Source organism: Ochlerotatus camptorhynchus, unplaced genomic scaffold, assembly GCF_037179485.1.
Source record: "Ochlerotatus camptorhynchus isolate MF236.1 unplaced genomic scaffold, CSIRO-AGI_Acam_v1.1 ptg000477l, whole genome shotgun sequence".
NCBI lineage: Eukaryota > Metazoa > Arthropoda > Insecta > Diptera > Culicidae > Ochlerotatus > Ochlerotatus camptorhynchus.
This window is the reverse complement of record NW_027040963.1, coordinates 112,501-131,742: the sequence shown is the minus strand read 5'-3', so window position 1 is coordinate 131,742 and position 19,242 is coordinate 112,501. Positions and strand designations below refer to the sequence as shown.

Genomic DNA, 19,242 nt, shown 5'->3' with positions numbered 1-19,242 from the left:
TAAACATCGATCGTAGAGAAATTATTTGGAATTTACAAACGTTAGTACGATGTAATTTATACAATTCCCATTGCATGGACCATTGAGCAATGTCAAAATTAAAAAAATTTCAAAAATATCATTTTCGAGTTTTTTTTTTATTCAAAGGGGGGATGTTTCTCAGAGTCTTAAACTATGTTAATCATCGATCAAGTTTCCACTTGCTGCAATTACGGCCTCCACACGCCAGGAAGGTAGGTTCTAATAATGTAGTCTGGATCCATTTCTCTCCAGGTACGGGTCAATGTTTTTCTGAGGCTTGCTGTACTCGGGTGGCGTTTAGAACAGGCCTTGGCCTTCATGACGCGCCATATTGAGTAATCCAGCGGACTAAGATCGGGGCTGGATGGCGGCCACATATCCTTCACCCAGAACGGAAGATGTTCCTGCATCCACTTCTGAGTGCGATTCGAGGTGTGGCACGGAGCTCCATCTTGTTGAAATACAACATTTGGCTTCGGACCGTACTGTTCTTTGATCCACCGAAGAACATACTTACTTAAAATCCCGATGTAGACCTCCGTGTTGACCTTGTCGCCTTCTGGAATGAACACCGGGTCCATTTTTTTTGCCATCGGAAGCCACCAATCCAAACATTATAACGCTAGCAGGATGCAGATACACGTTCTTGTGCTCGTTGCCAAGAATAGAACTAATATACCGGTCGGTTCTGGAATTTGATACGGGATCGACGGTAAACATGCTCTCGTCGGTAAACAGGATTACCGGATTTTTTTTTGCTTAAGGCATTGTATGTACAGTTGAAACGGGAACCTTATTTGTACGATGGTGCAAACATTATCACGCATACGGTAGTAGTTCTCAAAATGTCATAAAAATTGGTAGTTTTGTTCCTTATTGCAAAATATTAAACCCATATTTTATTAATTTGACATTAGGCTGACCATTGCCATGTAAGCGTTATTATTGTTTTTCAAACATTCCTTTTTAAATTCATAAATTTTGAACCAGTACTGGGTCGATTTCAAAGATCAACGTATCAAATAAAAGGTAATTAAGAATATTGCGTAGGAAAATATGTTAATATTTAAAAATTGGGATTTTGTATTGAAAAACATTGATTTTTTTTGAGGTTTGTAGACAGAGAGCGCAATATGTTTTTATATTTTCCTTGAAAATTTAGGCTTTGCACACAACATATCAAAAATTTAACATTGTATCTTTTTTCGTTTTTGAGTTATATTTTTTGATGCTATCAAGTTTGCTTTTTCGCACAATACTCCAATGCGACTAGACTACCAATGAAGACGCATAATTTTTAAGACCACCCTAACATGACAATGGTCACTAGAGTGATGCAAAATTTTAAATTTTCACTCCACAATACTTAAACGATTCCAAATCGGATCCTGCCTAACCTCTCAAAATTTGAACCCATTTGGTGAGAAACTGAGATGGCACAAACCATTTGAAGTTTGTATGGGAATTACTATGGTAAAACCAAGATTTTTGTTCATGTCTATCTAATAATTCACCATATCGGTCTGATTCAAAAACTTTCAACTGTACTTGTAGGAAATTTTCCCAGCTACAACTTTGCTCAAGATTACTTTTTGATTAAATGCAAGAATCGAATGTTATCAATGGTTCAATGCGCTGATGTCTTATGGTCATGCTCAATCAACTGCTCAGCAGGCTACATTGGTGTTTCTGGGACGTTGAATAGGACACAAAAATCATGGCTACTATGTCACACTGCAAAATACAGTGTTGCCTACAGAGCAGCTGCTTGATCATGTCATAAGTTAACCAATCTCTTAAATAATTAATAACTTTTTCCTATCTGGTTTTACATTTGGCAACAATTTTTGGCAAAGTTGTAGCTGAGAAAATTTTCTATAAGAATGGCTATCGAACTGTTTCGCAGCTTAATATGGAAAAAGACTAGAAGGCAATGAACAAAAAGTTGAGATTTCCCATAGTAATTTACATGTAAACTTCAAATGGCTTGTGCCAAGTCTGTTTCTAATCAAATGAGTTGTAACTTTGGGATGCTAATCAGGACCCGATTTGAAACCTTTTAAGCACTGTGGAGTGAAAAAGTCAAATTTTGCATCAGTCTAATGGTCACCATAAGGAAATAATAAAAAAAAATACGGGTCTAATATTTTGCGATAAGGAACAAAACAACAAATTTTCACAAATTCTTAGAACGACTATATCGTTTTGCTATGGAATGGGTGTATACATAAGTGCTTCCCTAAAATAATGTTTGAGCAGTAACACATGCTTAATGATCACTCCTTCTAGTAGCATTACATGTCATTAACCCCGTTTATATGTCTGAATGACATCGGACTTGATTAGGTCGAAGTGAATTATATCTTTAATGAATCTTACAAACAGGGCGGGTAATAAAATATAACCCCCATCATCTCTACTCAAATGATCTACCAAAGGAAGCAAGCGAAGAGCGGTGGAAATGGGCCAAATCCGGTCTATATAGGAAGGTACACAATTTTCCGCGCTGCTGAAACAATCAACGAAAAAATGAAAATCCCTCTATAAATATGTATAACCGATACCATCATTAAAAATCTATTACGCTTCCCATTGTGTCTGAATTTCTGCAACGTGTAGCAAAAAATCCTCGTTGCCGATTTATTTTCGCGTTAGGTTCATCAAATTTAATTAATTGACCATTTTTGGTCTGTTACTGTGTCCGCTGTGTGGACACCAGATGCGTGGAATGAAATTAGGTAGATAGACAAACTCCAAATTTTGCAACATGAAGTTAGTTTTTCGACAAATAGCCAACAATTATAATGTAGTGAACACGCTGAGGAACAGCAAAAAAAAAGTTAGCTGAAATGAAGAGATTACACAGATGGACCATCACTGATGGACTCACCGTCGATGTTCAATGTAAAATAAATGGTATTGGTTGTTAAGACAACACCGTGACTTCGGAAGTGAAATGCTTTGCTAGTCCATATTAGACAACCTCAGTTTCTTGCTTTAGGAACAATACTGAAAACCTTAGAGAAATTGACTAAAGTGAAATGATCCGTTGCTATTTATGGAGGTCATTCGTGGGAATGGGAATATGAGCGACACAAGAATTCGTTTGTTATGCAATGTAATACAATACTTTTTAAACGGAAAATGTATAAACACATCACGCCATTGAACATATAAATTCCCTGCCTTTTGGTTCAGTGACGGTTAGGGCGCGTTCTGCCTGGTTGGTCGAGGCAGATTTCATGTGTGAGTAAGTGATGAACTATGTTATGTGCAATTCAATTTAAAAGGTGCGTTTCATATTTCATCACATGTAGTTACAAAGAGTGTTGGCACAGCACTAGGCGCAGAGTTCTTTTCACGGTTCTTTTAGCAATCCGTTTATTTGAAAATGCTTTCAAGCTAAAATATAAATTTGTTTCAACTGATTAGCTCTAATGATATTTATCGAATGTTACTCACAATTCAGTGACTTTACTCTTAGATTCTACGTCTACTTAGCCTGTGATAACTGCACTCTTTCTTAGTCACTTTACCTAGAATAAGTTGGTTTTAATATCTTAGTATTAAGCTAGGCAATAAGGTTTTAGATTTACTCATAGATCGTAGCGTAGCAGTAAGTTTTAGTGTTAATCCAATATAAACAATGCATGAATGACTAACCTAAAAATTGTTATGTTTATGTCACCTTAAGTTTTTAGTAGGAAATATTAATTTTATTCATTCTTTAACTTATGCAATGTTTAATTCAGCACTTCAACTATTATTAGGATAGGCTAACACTTTAATTTTAGTTTCAATTCACATTAATCTTAACTTTTTAAATAGCATAGAATAATTCTGCTGACTGCCTGCATACAATCACAGTTTTTTCTCTCTTCTACTTTCCATGACATTCTGTCTTATCATCAATCACACCATAGTAGTTATCATTAGTCAAATCTGATCCAGCATCCCTACGGTAGATTCTTCCATGCCGCTAACGGTCGTAACGTCTCCCGCAACAAAGAGCATGAACGAAATGTGGCGCTTCCGGTATAAAACACAAGTAAATTCAAGTAAATTCTTCCAGAAATAAGTTAAGATAACATATTGAAAAATGTGTTAATTGTCAGTGAACGGCCATCCCGTAGTGGTTATATCACATCATTGCTAATAATGTATATATCTATATCTTTTCAGGTACCATGGAGTCGACAAAGTAAAAGTATAAGGAGAGCCGCAAAATGAAGCACATGCAATACGAAAATGGAATGATGCTCGTGTTACGGTTTTATAAGACGCAACTAGACAACGAGCTCACAAATAGACACGACAATTGGACAGAAGAGTGAAGAAGCAGCGAAAGTTCTTTTTTTCTTCTTTCCTTTATTTAATGTCGGTCTCTGTTCCGCAATCTAGTGCCAATCACCGACGGACATCGATTGCCATCCATTGACGGCAATCGAATGTGCAGGAAGGCAGCTTCCACACCTGCGTAGGATATCGCACCCATTCATCAACACACATGGGCCGGGACCAACGGCTTTACTTCCCTTCCGAAGGAAGACGTGACCAGAGATTTTTATGCCTCAGAAAAATCCCACCGACCTCGACTGGGATTGAACCCAGACTCATTGGGGTGAGAAAGCAGTCACTGTTACCACTACACCACCGGCGCCGGCCAAACAGCGAAAGTTGGTGAGATCGTTTTAAATTATTGCTCATATTTATACAATTATTGCTTATACTAAATACGAGCCAGAATAAAAAAAGTTTTTATTATTATGGAAGTGTGAATGCATTACATGTATCCAATTGATGTATCGATGCGTTCATGCGGGGCTTATTGTATATAAAGATGACCTCAGAATGTACGGCATCCTCGAAATGGGTCGTTGGATGTACAGTAGAGGTGTACAAAAATGACGAAAACGAAAAAAAAAACCAAAAAAAAAATATGAAGGACGATGGCCAGACGCCAGACAATGAAAACGGAGGAGCAAACGTGTTCGCAAAGAGCGGGATATTGCAGAGATCACCAGTGTTGAACCTGGGGGCCACTGCGAGTTCGAGCAGCAGCAGTAAGTCACAAGTAAAGCAGCCAGGCGTTGGTCTAAGCCAGATATTCACACCGATATCCAGCAGAAGCAAATCTCAAGAACTGCAACTTGGGAGAACCAAAATGACGGAGGTCAGGAGGAAGATCGATGAACTCTATGTGTACATAAAGGATAAAAACAACGTACACAACGTGATCAAGCAACTTGTGACTGGAATCAAACAGTGGCAGATCGGGAATTCCAAGAGTGGAGAAAAAAAAGCCGAAAAGGTCGAAAAGGCTCTCCTGGAGGCCAAGGAGAGTATAAGACTGGCTGAAGCACATGAGACGCCGAAGGGACCCACAAATCCACGTCCTGAAAAGAGATATAGGGACATACCAGAAGATGAGGAGGAGCCCAAGGAAATGGGAGAAAATGGTGGGTGGCGTAAAGTCGAGAACCAAAAGGAGAGGAAGAAAAAACAGAAGAAAAATTAAGTTAGGAAAAAGGATGAGGAAGCGAGGAAGAAGGAAGAGAAGAAGAAGGAAGACAGGAAGAACAAAGAGAAGCCAAGGCCTCATAGGGAGAGAAGCAAGGGTGACGCTCTGGTTGTTGAGGCGCAGGACAAAACATCCTACTCAGCACTCCTCTGGACAGTGAGAGAGGATCTGGGGTTGAAACAACTAGGCGAGAACGTGGTGAAAACCAGGCGAACCCAGAAAGGCAAGATGCTATTTGAGTTTTTTTTTTATCTAGTTCGATTATTTGGAAGGCTCAATCGCGTTAGCTTTACGGAGCCGATAATTCATTGTTCACTGTGTGTAACAAAATTCACTTAATTCTATGTCTAGTAGGAGTTGGGCCGATTACTCGCGGCTTACTCGAGGTTAGAAGGGTACATTTTCGAAGGATAGGGTCAGGGGAGGAGCTTGGGGTAGGGTTTCGTTGTCTCATCAGAGCTTTGTCGCCAGTATGAACGGTAGTGCTGTTATAGCTTCGTCCGGAGTTCGACCGGCTATGGTGGGTGACCAGTGGGCGACGATGAGACTCATCGAGACGGGGGGACAAGACAAACAAAAACTAATAAAGAGAGACAAAAGACAAAAGGAATTAAATTCTTATACTAGACATTTGAAGAAAAACATAAACGGACTGCATATAGCAGAGATCACGGGTTGCCAACACGTCTCTGATAGGAACATAGGGTTGTCTTCCTTGGGCCTCGAGGGTATTCAAAAGTCGCTCTCTGGCGGCGTCATTATCCGTACATTGCCAAACTGCGTGTTCGATGTCATCGTAACCGTTTCCACACCGACAGATGTTGCTGTCCACGAGGTTTATTCTATTGAGATGAGCAACTAGCGAGTAGTGGTTGGACATAAGTCTACTCATCACGCGAATGAAGTCACGACTTAAGCCCAAGCCTTTAAACCACGCTCTCGAAGAAACATTAGGAATAATTGAATGTAACCACCGTCCAAGATTTCCAGTGTCCCAATCGGTTTGCCAACTCGAAAAGGTACTCTGACGCACTAAATGGTAAAATTCATCGTGTGAAATTTGCCTGTCATACAATTCGCCTTCCTGCGCGCCCACCTTTGCGAGAGAGTCCGCCTTCTCATTGCCTGGGATTGAGCAATGTGAGGGACCCATACAAAGGTAATCATATATGATCTTTCGACCAGCACACACATCTGCTCCCTTACCTTTGAAAGGAAATAAGATGAGTGCCTACCTTGTTTCATCGACCGAATAGCCTCAACCGAACTGAGACTATCCGTGAAGATGAAGTAATGGTCTGCGGGCATGTTGGAAATCATCCCCAATGCGAAGTTGATTGCTGCCAGCTCAGCAACAAAAACGGAACAAGGTTCCTGAAGTTTGCGGAAGGCGCTAGAGTTTTCATTGAAGACACCGAAGCCAGTGGATCCATTGAGACGGGACCCGTCTGTAAAATATCTTTTCATGCAATTGACTTGTTGGTACTTTTCAGTAAAAATACGCGGAATAATAATAGGTCGAAGTTGATCGGGAATCCCATGAGTTGCGTGTTTCATGGTCAGATCATATTCAATTGAGGAACTCTAGCTATTTGAGTTGAAAAGGATCCTACGGTTAAGAGCGCAGCTTTTAAGGAGCTCAGCGAAAACTTTAAGGGACGGCGAATGTAAGAGCCTTATCCCAGGAGTCAGTGGTCGAGTGCAGGGATCTGGACGAGATGACAACGGAAGACGAGTTGAAAAGTGCGCTGAAGGCGCAATGCAACCTGGGAGATGTACCAATAGCAACTCGGTTGAGGAAGGCATATGGTGGCACGCAGACGGCGTCAATGCGACTTTCTTCGCACGCAGCTAACGAGCTGCTGAAGACAGGCCGAATCAAGGTTGGGTGGTCAGTGTGCCCTTTGAAAGCTATTCCTCGGGTGTCTAAGAAAATTGAGCGATGCTGCAAATGCTCCCGGCCCAAAGTTTGGCATAACTTTTATGCCTTCTTTTTACATGCGTATTAAGAGTTCGCGCACCCACGGACTTAGGACTTTCTTTTACTCGTGGCGAAGCCTGATTGGAGAAATCCAGCAGGGTCGCAGAGAAAGACTTGAACTTGATTTCAAAGAGTCGATAGGCTGCATGGGATAGTCCCAGCAGCGTCGAGCTTTGGAATAAGGATCCTTCGTTTATTCAAATGCGTTTTTCTTTTATACAATTTGGTTTACAATGGTTCATGTATGTTGAAAATAGTCGTTTGAGACGACTGGAGTGACACCAAAAATGCTCATCCTAGCAGTATTAGGAATAATGGATATATTTGGGTTGAATTCGAAACCTTTCTTGCTGCGCGAACAACCTCGGCCCACACAGGAAGGGTGGATAGAGGACGAGAGCGCGCTGCAGTTCTAGTAACAAGTGGCAAACGTATGGGTCGCTAGGTGTTCACTCGGCTGTGGACAAAAGCAGGCCACTCTCGATGTGTGCCACGCGATCGTCTGTTTTCTCGGCAGCAACCATTGTGTGGTTCTCCTCATTGTTCTTCATCAGCAGTTCTTTCGGTCAATGCGTCGTCGACTTTAGAAAGCAACCGTTTCGTTATGAGTGTGTGAGTGTTGACCACGTTTTGCGTCCATTGCTGCAATGGAAGCGCATTGCCCCACGATGGCGTAACTGCCATAGGAGGCTTTTTGGATAGCGGAAGATAAAGTGTTTATTGTGTTGTACCTTTTTTACTATAGCTTTAAGATGTATTGTATAGTGACCAAGAATATATGGGTCGCTTAAAGTTGCATAATTACATTCTTGCCCGAGCAATGGCTCGGTGCCTGGAGTGGATAATTAATTAGGCTGGTTCACTTTGGTTATGGTTTTGTTAACAGCGTGGGAATGGTATACTACAAAAGTGGCGTTGAAGGCGTCAATCCAGACGTTCCCGAACATGTTCTGGATAGTGCTGCAAGAAATGTCTGGACGAGGGTCAGTTCCCTGATAAGTGGAAGGTACAAAAGCTTGTGCTGTTGCCAAAGCCTGGAAAACTGCCGGGGAATCCTGCATCGTATAGGCCAATATTCTTGCTGGATACTGTCGAAAGCTCTTGGAGAGGATCATCTTGAACAGGTTGACAAAATGCACGGAGATTGAATACGGGTTGTCGGAGAGGCAGTTCGGATTCCGGAAAGGAAGATCGACGGTGGATGCAATTCGTAGAGTGATTGACAGAGCCAAGAAAGCTTCCAAACAGAAGCGGAAATCGATACTGCGCCGTGATTAAGATTGATGTCTAGACTACCTCTGCAGGATTCAAAGTAGTTACTTCCAGAACTGGGTCCTAGTCTGCGAGACATACACGGGGCAGAAATCGCTTAGAATCACGGTGGGAGTTCCACAAGGCTCCATTCTAGGTCCCACGCTGTGGAACGGAATGTACAATGGCGTGCTGACGCTCAAGCTGCCCAAAGGAGTTGAGATCGTTGGCTTTGCGGACGATGTCATCTTGACGGTAACCGGTGAGACGCTGGAAGAAGTGGAAATTCTGGCGGCCGAGGCGATAGATACGATTGGTAACTTGATGCAAAGAGTGAAGCTGCAGATAGCCCACCACAAAACAGAAGTGATGTTGGTCAGTCACCGTTGGAGAACACGCCATTGTTTCAAAGCGCGTGCTGAAGTATCTGGGAGTGATGATCGACGACCGTCTGAACTTTAACAGCCACATCGAATATGCGTGCGAGAAGGCGGCGAAGGCCATCAACGTAATAACCAGAATCATGCCGAACAATTCTGGTCCAAGCAGCAGCAAGAGGCGTCTTCTGGTTAGTGTGTCCTCATTGATACTAAGGTACGGAGGTCCTGCCTGGATTGAAGCGCTGAAAACGAAGCAGAACCAAAGGAAATTGAGCAGTACGTTCCGGCTAATGGCCATGCATGTCATGAGTGCGTACAGAACCATTTTGATGGAGGCAGTATGCGTTATCGCCGGTATAATCCCAATCGTCATCACCTTGGCGGAGGACTACGAGTGCTACACGGATAGAAATCTTCTTATACCTTTTGGCAAATTTCCATTGCTGATTATTCATAAAATGTATAAGTCAACTAATAAGCAGACGCCTTGCAAAAAGTTAATAAAGATCATGTGTTAAATGAAATGTATAAGCGGTCACACATACCTTTTATGCATTCTAATAGGACCTATGTGGTTTGTCTTATGGAATGTATAAGGCTGATGCTTTGGCAAAAATGTATAAGTGAAACACATGAATTAAATAATTGATTTTCGTTTCGTGTATATGACGAGAGAAACCAGAGGAGTACGAAACATGGTGAGAACGGTGTCGATGGCTAAGTGGAAGCATGAGTAGGATGCAGCAGAGAACGGTAGATGGATACCCAGGCTAATACCGATTTTTTCGACCTGGGTGTACAGCATGGAGAAGTCAACTTCCACTTGACGCAGTTCTTGTCTGGTCACGGCTGCTTCAGGAAGTACCTGCATCGGTTCGGACACACAACGTCGCCCTTCTATCCAGAGTGTGGGGATGTGGAAGAATCACCAGAGCACATGGTCAACGAATGTCCTTCATTTGATGCTGTGCGAGGGGATATGCTCGCCGTTAGCACGCAGAATGTTGTCAAAGAAATGTGTCGAGAGGGGGGCACTTATAACGCCGTCTGCAGAGCAGTAACGCAGATCATGTCAGCACTGCAACGAAAATGGCGAGAAGACCAGCTAGAAAGTAGTAATGTGCTAACACAAGTGCGAAGTGAAAGCCGAAGCCGGGAGAACTCTCCGTCGGAGTAGGGTTAACCGAGGAGAATGTGGCGCTGGGAGCTAAATGGTTCACAAATTGGAGAGACGAAGAGCCAGTTAGCTGAGGTAAAGTGAGGTGCGTAATGCACAGCCCCCTCAGAAGTAATACGACAAGTGGTTCCGGGGGAAAAAAGGGCAAGGTGTACAAGGAGGTTTTAGTGCGGTATGAATCCCACACACCGTGTCACATTTTACATTCACTGAAAAACAGTAACGAGTTCTGCCCACTCTAATTCGTGATGCCTAAGAGATACATATTTGAGTTACGGGTAAAAGTTGTAGCTAATAACAAAACCTACAAAAGTTCAATACATTATTTTGCGGAATTCTGTTCATGAAAAAAGCAAATGAATGTAAATGAATGTACGAAATGAATGCAAATGATTTTCCATGTCTGATGCTATCACGGTATCATGGAAAAGCCTCGTTTTGTGATGACATAATTACCCATTTCCGTGCACAAAACGCACAAAATCTTTGGCTTTTTCCATAAATGAAAAATATGCGAAAATTGATTGTAGGAATCGAGGATGGATGACCTTGACAAATGTTCAAATAATACTCTTTAACAAATGTATAGTGGTCCTGAGAAGGATTATTATTATTATTTAACTTTATTAATGAGGCTTTCAGTCTTGGGCTGGTTCGCCTCCACCCTGAGAAGGACCGTTTTATCGTGATGGTTGAGTAATGCTGAGCTGGGTGTTTAACACGGATGAGGCTGTCGAGCTGTATGTTATTTGATGCAAGGGTGACACGCTTGGCATAGATGACCGATCCGCAACGGCTTACGAAGGGCTACTGATTCTGATTCTAGCGGTGGGACTTCTTCCTCCTATGGTTGCTTATGTGGGCTCTGCAGCACGCTGCTTGCAGGCAACCTTTCGTAGCGTACTGGAGAACAATGTTCAACGACACGCCAAAAGCAATGCTGCTGCTGCTACTACTGCTGCTACTGATGCTGCTGTTGCGGACACCGTCGACCGGACACCACCACACACGGTGATTGAATGAGCACCATTCAGTGAGACAGGATCGAATTCGATTTTTAAATCTGTGTTAGGGAATGCGCTGATTTCAGGCAATTGGTGATAATTTTGATCACCATTGCAACAGTTGGGCATTTGTGTATTTTTCAATAGTGACCTTTTAAGTGTTCATTTTTAGCAGATTGGTAGATACATTTCCAATCTTTTGGTTTGTTCAGAATTAAAATCCATCTGCTATTGATAGAAACCTGACCAATTGTCGAGATGCGGTCGATTTTGGTTTTTTGAAAATGCGTGGATTCTATAGATCCTGTGGAGATCTATCTAGCCCTGACGTATGTATTGGGAGGAAAAAATGTAAACTTTGCGGGAGACGATGTTATAGCATTCGAAAGTAATTTGTGAAATATGAAGTTAAACAAATCCTAGCTAGTTCTACTTTGATGATTTTGTATGATTGTATTATTTTGTAAAGCCGCCGGGAAATACCAGCTGGCGATTTGTTTTTTTTTTTTATGATAACTCCTTACTAGAAAACAGGCAAAAACTTACATACATGGTATACAGTGCAATAATTCAATAATCAATTAATTATCTCAACATTTAGTGGTAGACCATTCATAAATTTCGGTAACATACAAGAAATTCTATAATCCATATTAAATTTCCTATGTAAGCGCCGATCGAAACAAACTTTTTGACGTCACTACAAGGGTGATTGAGTAAACGAATGAAACGAATCGTGCGAAGCGGAATGAACATCGAGTGAAAACGAATTGCACCAATACAGTCAGGCCTACAATTCCAGGTTGAGCCTTGATAGTTAGCTGCTTGCGGGAACTGACATCCGATTGATGACCTTTACAAATGTCCAAAACATACTCTTTAACAAATTTGTGGTGGTCCTGAAAAGGACCATTTAGTCGTGAAGGTTGAGTAATGCTGAGCTATTAGGGTGTTCAGCACGGATGAGGCTGGCGAGCTGTTAATTGTTTGGAGCAAGGTTGACGCGCTAGGCATTATGACCCACAGCTACTCACGAGGAAACTGATTTCGATCGCGGTGCGGCTTCTTCTTCCTTCTATGGATGCTCGCTGCTTTCAGGCTGCCTTTCGTGGTGTACTGGATAACGATGTTCAACGCCACACGCCGAAAGCACTACTGCTACTGATGCTGCTGCTGCGGACACTGTCGACCGGACACCACCACACACGGTGATTAAATGAGCACCGTTTAGAGAGACAGGATCGAATTCGATTTTTAAATCTGTGTTAGGGAATGCGCTATTTGTAAGTAATCAGTTGGACATGGTGTATTTTTCAATAGTGACCTATTGAAAATTAGTAAAGTGTTCATTTTAGCAATTTGCTAGATAACTGTGAAAAAGTCGAATACTTCATCATTTCTCAATAGTGATGGAGTAATACGACATGCACTAAACTAAGGACACGGGATATACTACAATAGATCAATTTACTGGTCGCAGTAGTGTTAGGTCCCGAACAGAGGAAAAAAAATTAAATCATTATAATCAACTATCAAAGTTACCCGCATTATCAAAGATACCTTGTTTTACGGTACTTTAAAATTGAGTTAAGCTTTACGCATATAAAATCTAGAAACTCAAAAGAAGGCTTAAATAATTTAAGTCCATTCATCTTCAAATAAATTTGCAAAGTACATAACAACCAAGATAATACAGCAAATGAGCAGATCCACGCAGATTCACAAATCGATTCGGCTAGAAGATTTTTGTAACTTTTCACAGATGTTAGTGTTGGCCTAGGTTGTTTTTATTTTTACTTGAATGATTTTTATTTTTGGTAGTCGAACTTGAGTGAAAATGATCAAACGTAAATGAAAGTCTCCGCAATGTTTTATTAAAACAGTGAAAAAATATGTATAAAATTCAATCCAATATTACGGTTTAAAATTGTCCACTAATAATTAATGATAGTTACGCTATTCATTTCACAAAACTTTCTACACTGAAAATATTTTTTCGTTAATTCTCTCATGCCCATTTTGTAAAAATGGGTTTAGTAGATATAACATATTTTTCGTATATTGTACGAAGCATTTGTATGGTATGTTATCAGGCATCATGCTAACATTACGCTTAGTTCGTACAATACAAGAACTGAATTTCGTATGGACGTAGATACTGCCTTCGTAAATCATTAGTACGTTCGTGTAAACTACGTTCACCTACGAAAATCATTCGTGCATTATAGCATTGGACGCTCATTAATATTATGAAATAGTCCGTATGTGAAACGAATTTTTTTAAAGTACAATCACAGCTAGAAGGAAAAATATATATGTGAGCGAAAGTTTCTCGTTTCGTTCGATATCATCCATGGACTGTAGTGTTGATTTTTGTTTGGTCCGATTCCAGCGCCAAAAACGCGCCACGGAGGAGCAAACATGGCTCATGCTGGGAGTCCAGTCATAAGCTATGTCTATCCTCGCCCTGACCATGGTTACCTGAGAGCAATCAAGATAATGGATGCGACAAATACGTTTTCATCGAGGGCTATCGGGAAGATCACGGTCCCTGATGAGGTGAGTAATTATCATCGTTTTGCAATTTTCACTGGAACTAATCTTTGTTTTTCCAATATAAATAGCCTGTCAATCGTTGTCTAGACGAAAGAGCAGCCGACGTGAATTTATCGGTGGACATGATCTTGGACATAGCCGACTCAACAAATCCCCATGGCTAAATATTTTAGCGAGAACGTGCCACTGACTAGTCGGGAAGGCGTTGGGCTGTTCATCGGAGAGATGCTGCCGTGGCGTAGGATATGACCTTTGATTCGTGCTGCGGTTTTCAGAAGCTCCTGATGCAGATTGAAAGAACCACCATTGGTATGTGATGGTTTTATTTTAAAGATTAAATAATCAATAAAAGCTTGCAAAAAAGACTATTTTATTTTGCAACTAAATGTTCGTGTCTATTTGTATAGCTTTACGTAAATTTTGTTGTGAGTATACGGATGATTCGTAATATTTTCATTCCTTCGATTTTTTTTCAAACGAATATATTCGTATTTAGTTTAAAATATATTCGTTTTTAGTTTAAAATATATTCATATTTAGTTTAAAATATATTCGTAGCAAGAGTGGCAACGCTACGTAAAATACACGAATGTTAGGAAGTGAATGATTTTGGAATTTTAAACTAATAAGTTTCTTAGAACGTGCGAATATTGTTCGTTGCAGAAAACAACGAAAAAAATCGTGAAGCAAACGAACGCTTTCGTTGCATAAACTAAATTTTATTTTCAGTGTAGATATTGTGACCTGTGTACCAGTACAGGTTTAAAAAATAACCATATTTAGAAAAATACTGAAAAAAGTAATCGATTTGCTTCAGATTACAGTACCGTAAAACGGGGTATTTTTGATAATGCGGGTAACTTTGATCGTATAATTTAAAGATTAAATGTACTCGCTGCGCTTTTTCTAAATTAGAAATATTGCTTTCATATTGTAGCTTAAGGTATTTCCATTGATATGGTATATAGTTTTTATATAGTATGTGTTACATATTTTACAAACATATTAAAACATAATTTTCGTATTTTCACCTGTTTGAAAAAGCACTCAAATCATCACTTATGAAATGTGTTTCCGATACAGCCATCACAAATTCAAAGTTGTATTCTTTTTGCCTATGATGTTTTTTGATTATATACTCATTCAAAGTTTCATGTTTAAAGAAATAAAATGTTTGAGCTTCACCCATTTTTTTCTACATTCATCGAGTATTATCAAAGTAACCCCAAATAAAAATAATGATGTTCGGTCACAAAACTAAAAAAAAAAAAAGTGCTAATGCATTAATTTCCGTTAAACAAAGTACTAATTAATTTACTCTTGGATCCTCAGTACTTGTTTTAAAAATATAAAATTTGAAAAATAATCATTGCTGCAAAAAAAATATACTTAAAAAAAACTATCAATGTTACCCCGTTTTACGGTACTTCAAGGATTTTATATACGCTTTTTAAAAGATTCTCGAACAGTTCAAGCGATATAAATAATAAATTAATATTGGTTGACCATAAGTATCGATTCATCGAGTAAATAATCCATATCTTCCTGAGTCATACAATTCTGATTGATATGATCCAAAATTAATTTCATCCATCGGCAGCCATAGTACAATTATTAAATGACGGTGCAATGTCCTGCCGAGCCTTTCGTCGGATAAATCGTTTCCTGTTACAAGTCAAATACAACACCCATCGAGTGTAACAGACAGCTGACGATACAACTTACCTATCGATGGAAATGGCCATCAGCGTGAAAACGGACGCACAGATGCTGAGTATTGCCACAAATTGCGATATTTTACAATACAGGTTGCCGAACGGCCAGTCGAGATTCAGCATGTAAGTGTAATTGAATGTGACGTTGAGTGTCGAAACCATCGCATCAGCTACCGATAAATTCACTGATAACAAAACAGAGGAAAGTAATAGAAAGTGATTTACGCTCTTCATTGATTTACCCCCGTCTAAGAGAAGAGAGTTAATTTACACACCACTTACCAAGAAAGTAGTTGGTCACAGTTCGCATTCTTTTGTGGGCCAGCACAATCCAGACAACGACCAAGTTTCCCACTGTGGCGACGATAACCATACATACGAACAGTAGGGTCCACAACACTTGCCGCCACACCGGAAGTATGAAGGTGATCTCCAATGTCGTACTGAAAGAAATATATATCGGAATAAATATGTTAAATGCTGAAATGAGAATTCGAAATGAAATATGTTTGTGTATGGGTTCAATCAAATGTAGATTTCAATATTATATCAAATTTTTCAAATTTATTCATCAGAATGCTGATGACGTTAAAAAATTGAAGGATTTTTTTTCGGACGAAGCAATTAACAATAAAAGTTACTCTTGCAATAAATGTATATCTTTTACGATGACAACGAAACTGCTACCATGCAATCATTTTTATAATGTTTATCCTGGTATTATTGTTTATCGTTTCGATGATGAGCAATAAGAAACATGTATCTTATCACGTTGTTTTTTTATTATTATTTTATTCTATTTCTATTGTATCACTTTCACTATTCACTATTCACTACTCAATTTCGCTATTCACTTTGAAAGTGAATAATGAAATTGAATAGCGAAATTGAAAATGGAGCTTAGCCCGAGCAGGATAAAATAACTAATGAATACCTAATTCTGATCCGATACCAAAATTTGGTGTTGATCAGCATGACATAAGAGGTAAAATACCAAAAAGTATTACCAAAAAAATGCATGCAAAATATTTTGTAAATAACTAAAAATGATATTTGCATACCAAAATAATACCATTGTGGTATTGTTTTGGTATTGCATTATCATAATTTTGTGTTGAAATGGTATCGTGGGAACATTTTTTTGGTATTATTTTTTGGTATTTTACCTCTTATGTCAGGCTCATCCATACCATTCGTTCCTGCTCGGGATATTCGTTCCTGCTCGAGAGACGCATCGCCAGGGCTCTAAAATTTCTGGAACTAAAACGTGCGTGCCAGCTGTGGTTCATTTTCGTGACAAATGTTGCTGGTAATTAAAGGTAAAGGGAGAGAGATTTGAGTTAAAGTATGCTTAGTTGAAGGTTATATATGTATATCTAAATTTACTGATGTCAAAAAATCATGAAAGCGTTCAATTGAACACCGATTTTTTGTTTTGGACACTTTGATAATTCTCGATTAATGTACAAAAAATATGTGTGAAACTCAAACAATTTAGTTCGAGAAATATGAAACCTTGAATCAGTAATAATAAGACATCATTTAATTTGTGATGGCTGTATCGGAGATACATTTAATAAGTTTTTTTAAGTGCCTTTTCAAACAGGTGAAATAAAAGAATTTTTTTTATTCAGATATTTGGAAAATATGTAACACGTATTGTCTAAAAACTCTGTAAGATATCATGTTTACAATACAATTACACTATATTCTACTATCTTAGCTACCCGTATTATCAAAGATACCCCGTTTTACGGTACGTATATTGCCTCTCATTTATGAAGCAAAATTTTAGATCATTTTGTCCTGGTTAGCAGTGTTTCATGTGTTACTACTATACCACTCCTGGAACCGCTTTTGAATTTTCTGTAAATATTTGGGTGCTGCATGGTGTGTAAAAACTGTATGTAAAATAATTTCGTAACAAATTTTTCAACCCAAACCCAAAATATTTTTATAATAAAATAAAGATCTCCGAGTATTTATGTCACGTCCTTCTTTAAAAGTTAACCATGAACAACAATCTAAAAACTAATTCTTTAAGGGACGGGTACCATTTTAGATTTAGTAGTTCTTATGAGATTTCGGGCAGCGTATTTTTGTTTTTTTTTTATCCATCGATCCAGTATATTTTTTTTACTATTTCAATGTTTGCCCAGACAACCAGAATGCACGTATATTCAAAGTTTTTTTTTTCTGTGATATACAAACATATATACAAACAAACAAATCGTATAGAATGAAAAAAGGGCCTAAACCTACAAAAGTGGAGGCCATATACGTGCAAATTTTAATTTCTTTTTAAACGAGTTGATTTCACATTATATACGATTTAATCTGTAATAAAAAATTCGATTTGGAAAGTCTTACGATGTAATCCGATTTAATTTGTGATAAAGCACGATGATAAAATGATTAATCGTATATAAGTCGAAAATTTGCATTCTATACGATTTAACTTAAACATAATGCTAAGTTTGTCATACTTATATGCGATATTGATTCAAACTGTAGTTATTTACAATACTGTCTGTACATTTTTACACGACTTCTGGTTGTCTGGGTGAGAAGTCCTAACATCCAGGACATAAATAATTGAAGAACCTTTATTCATTTTAAAATATTTTGTTATAGATTTGTAAAGAACAAAATGACTTCAACTTATTTTCGATAGAGTCCTTAGTGCACTTATTATTATTAGAGTGCATACTTAAATGGCACAACTATAGGGTGGAGCGCTACTTTGTCGTAATCACCCAATTCCGTTCTATCGATAAGAAAAGATCAATAATATCAATGATTTCACCGTGCACAGATCAACAATAAGTTTGTTCCGATGCGTTAGTTCATTAGTTACAACATAAATCCAATTAGAGCACATTGTATGAATATTTACACTCATTGTTCTCAAAAAAAAAAAAAAGAAGCGCTCCTAGCGAATCCCCTTTTTCTACGTTTATCCGTAAGACGAAGAAAATCTAATGGCGATTCAATACGTTAGGACGGAATTAAAATTCGTAGAACGAATTTAGAATCAAGAAGCAATATTAGATTTTAAACAATATCTCAACAATTTTGACTCTTTATCAAATCCAACGGTAAACCCCAAAAACACTACATGGTCCATTAGATATCACGCACGAGTCACGAAGGTCATGAAAAATATCGTAATGGTCCGTGAATCCAGACATATAATTTTTAATGATTTATTTCGTCTACTTTGCAACATAATAAACATGTGTACGTGATATATTGAGCATAGGAGGCATTGTTAATCAACTTTTTATAGTGCCTTGATTTATGGACTAAGTCAGGCATAACATTTGATAACGACACAAAAGCATTTGTAAACAAACTTCCTAAGGCCCTTTACACGTGAATCAAAGTATGCCCACGCAAACCAATGCCACTTTCGGAAAGGTGATAGTTGCCCCTATCCGATGATATTGTTGGTTTGCGTGGGCGTACTTTGGTTCGCGTGTAAAGGACCTTAGAAAGTTTGTTTACAAATTATTTTGTGCCGTTATCAAATGTTATGCCTGCAATAACGGTAATAGTTATTTTCTCTTACTTGCTGTTCTGTAAGTTTCTGTACAGCAAAAAGCAGAAGTATGTTCCCGCACTTTTTGCAGCGTA

At 38.8% G+C, this 19,242-nt stretch overlaps 1 protein-coding gene across 1 annotated transcript in view; it reads right to left on the bottom strand.

The window, feature by feature from the left end:
- Positions 1–19,242, bottom strand: part of LOC135712398 (tachykinin-like peptides receptor 99D) — a 102,784-nt gene that overhangs the window by 83,142 nt on the left and 400 nt on the right. Inside the window, exons 2-3 of the mRNA XM_065235387.1 lie at positions 15,889–16,049; positions 15,617–15,791 (exon numbers count right to left, since the gene is read on the bottom strand). Of these exons, the coding sequence (XP_065091459.1) occupies positions 15,617–15,791; positions 15,889–16,049 (336 nt within the window). The remainder of the gene's footprint in view (positions 1–15,616; positions 15,792–15,888; positions 16,050–19,242) is intronic.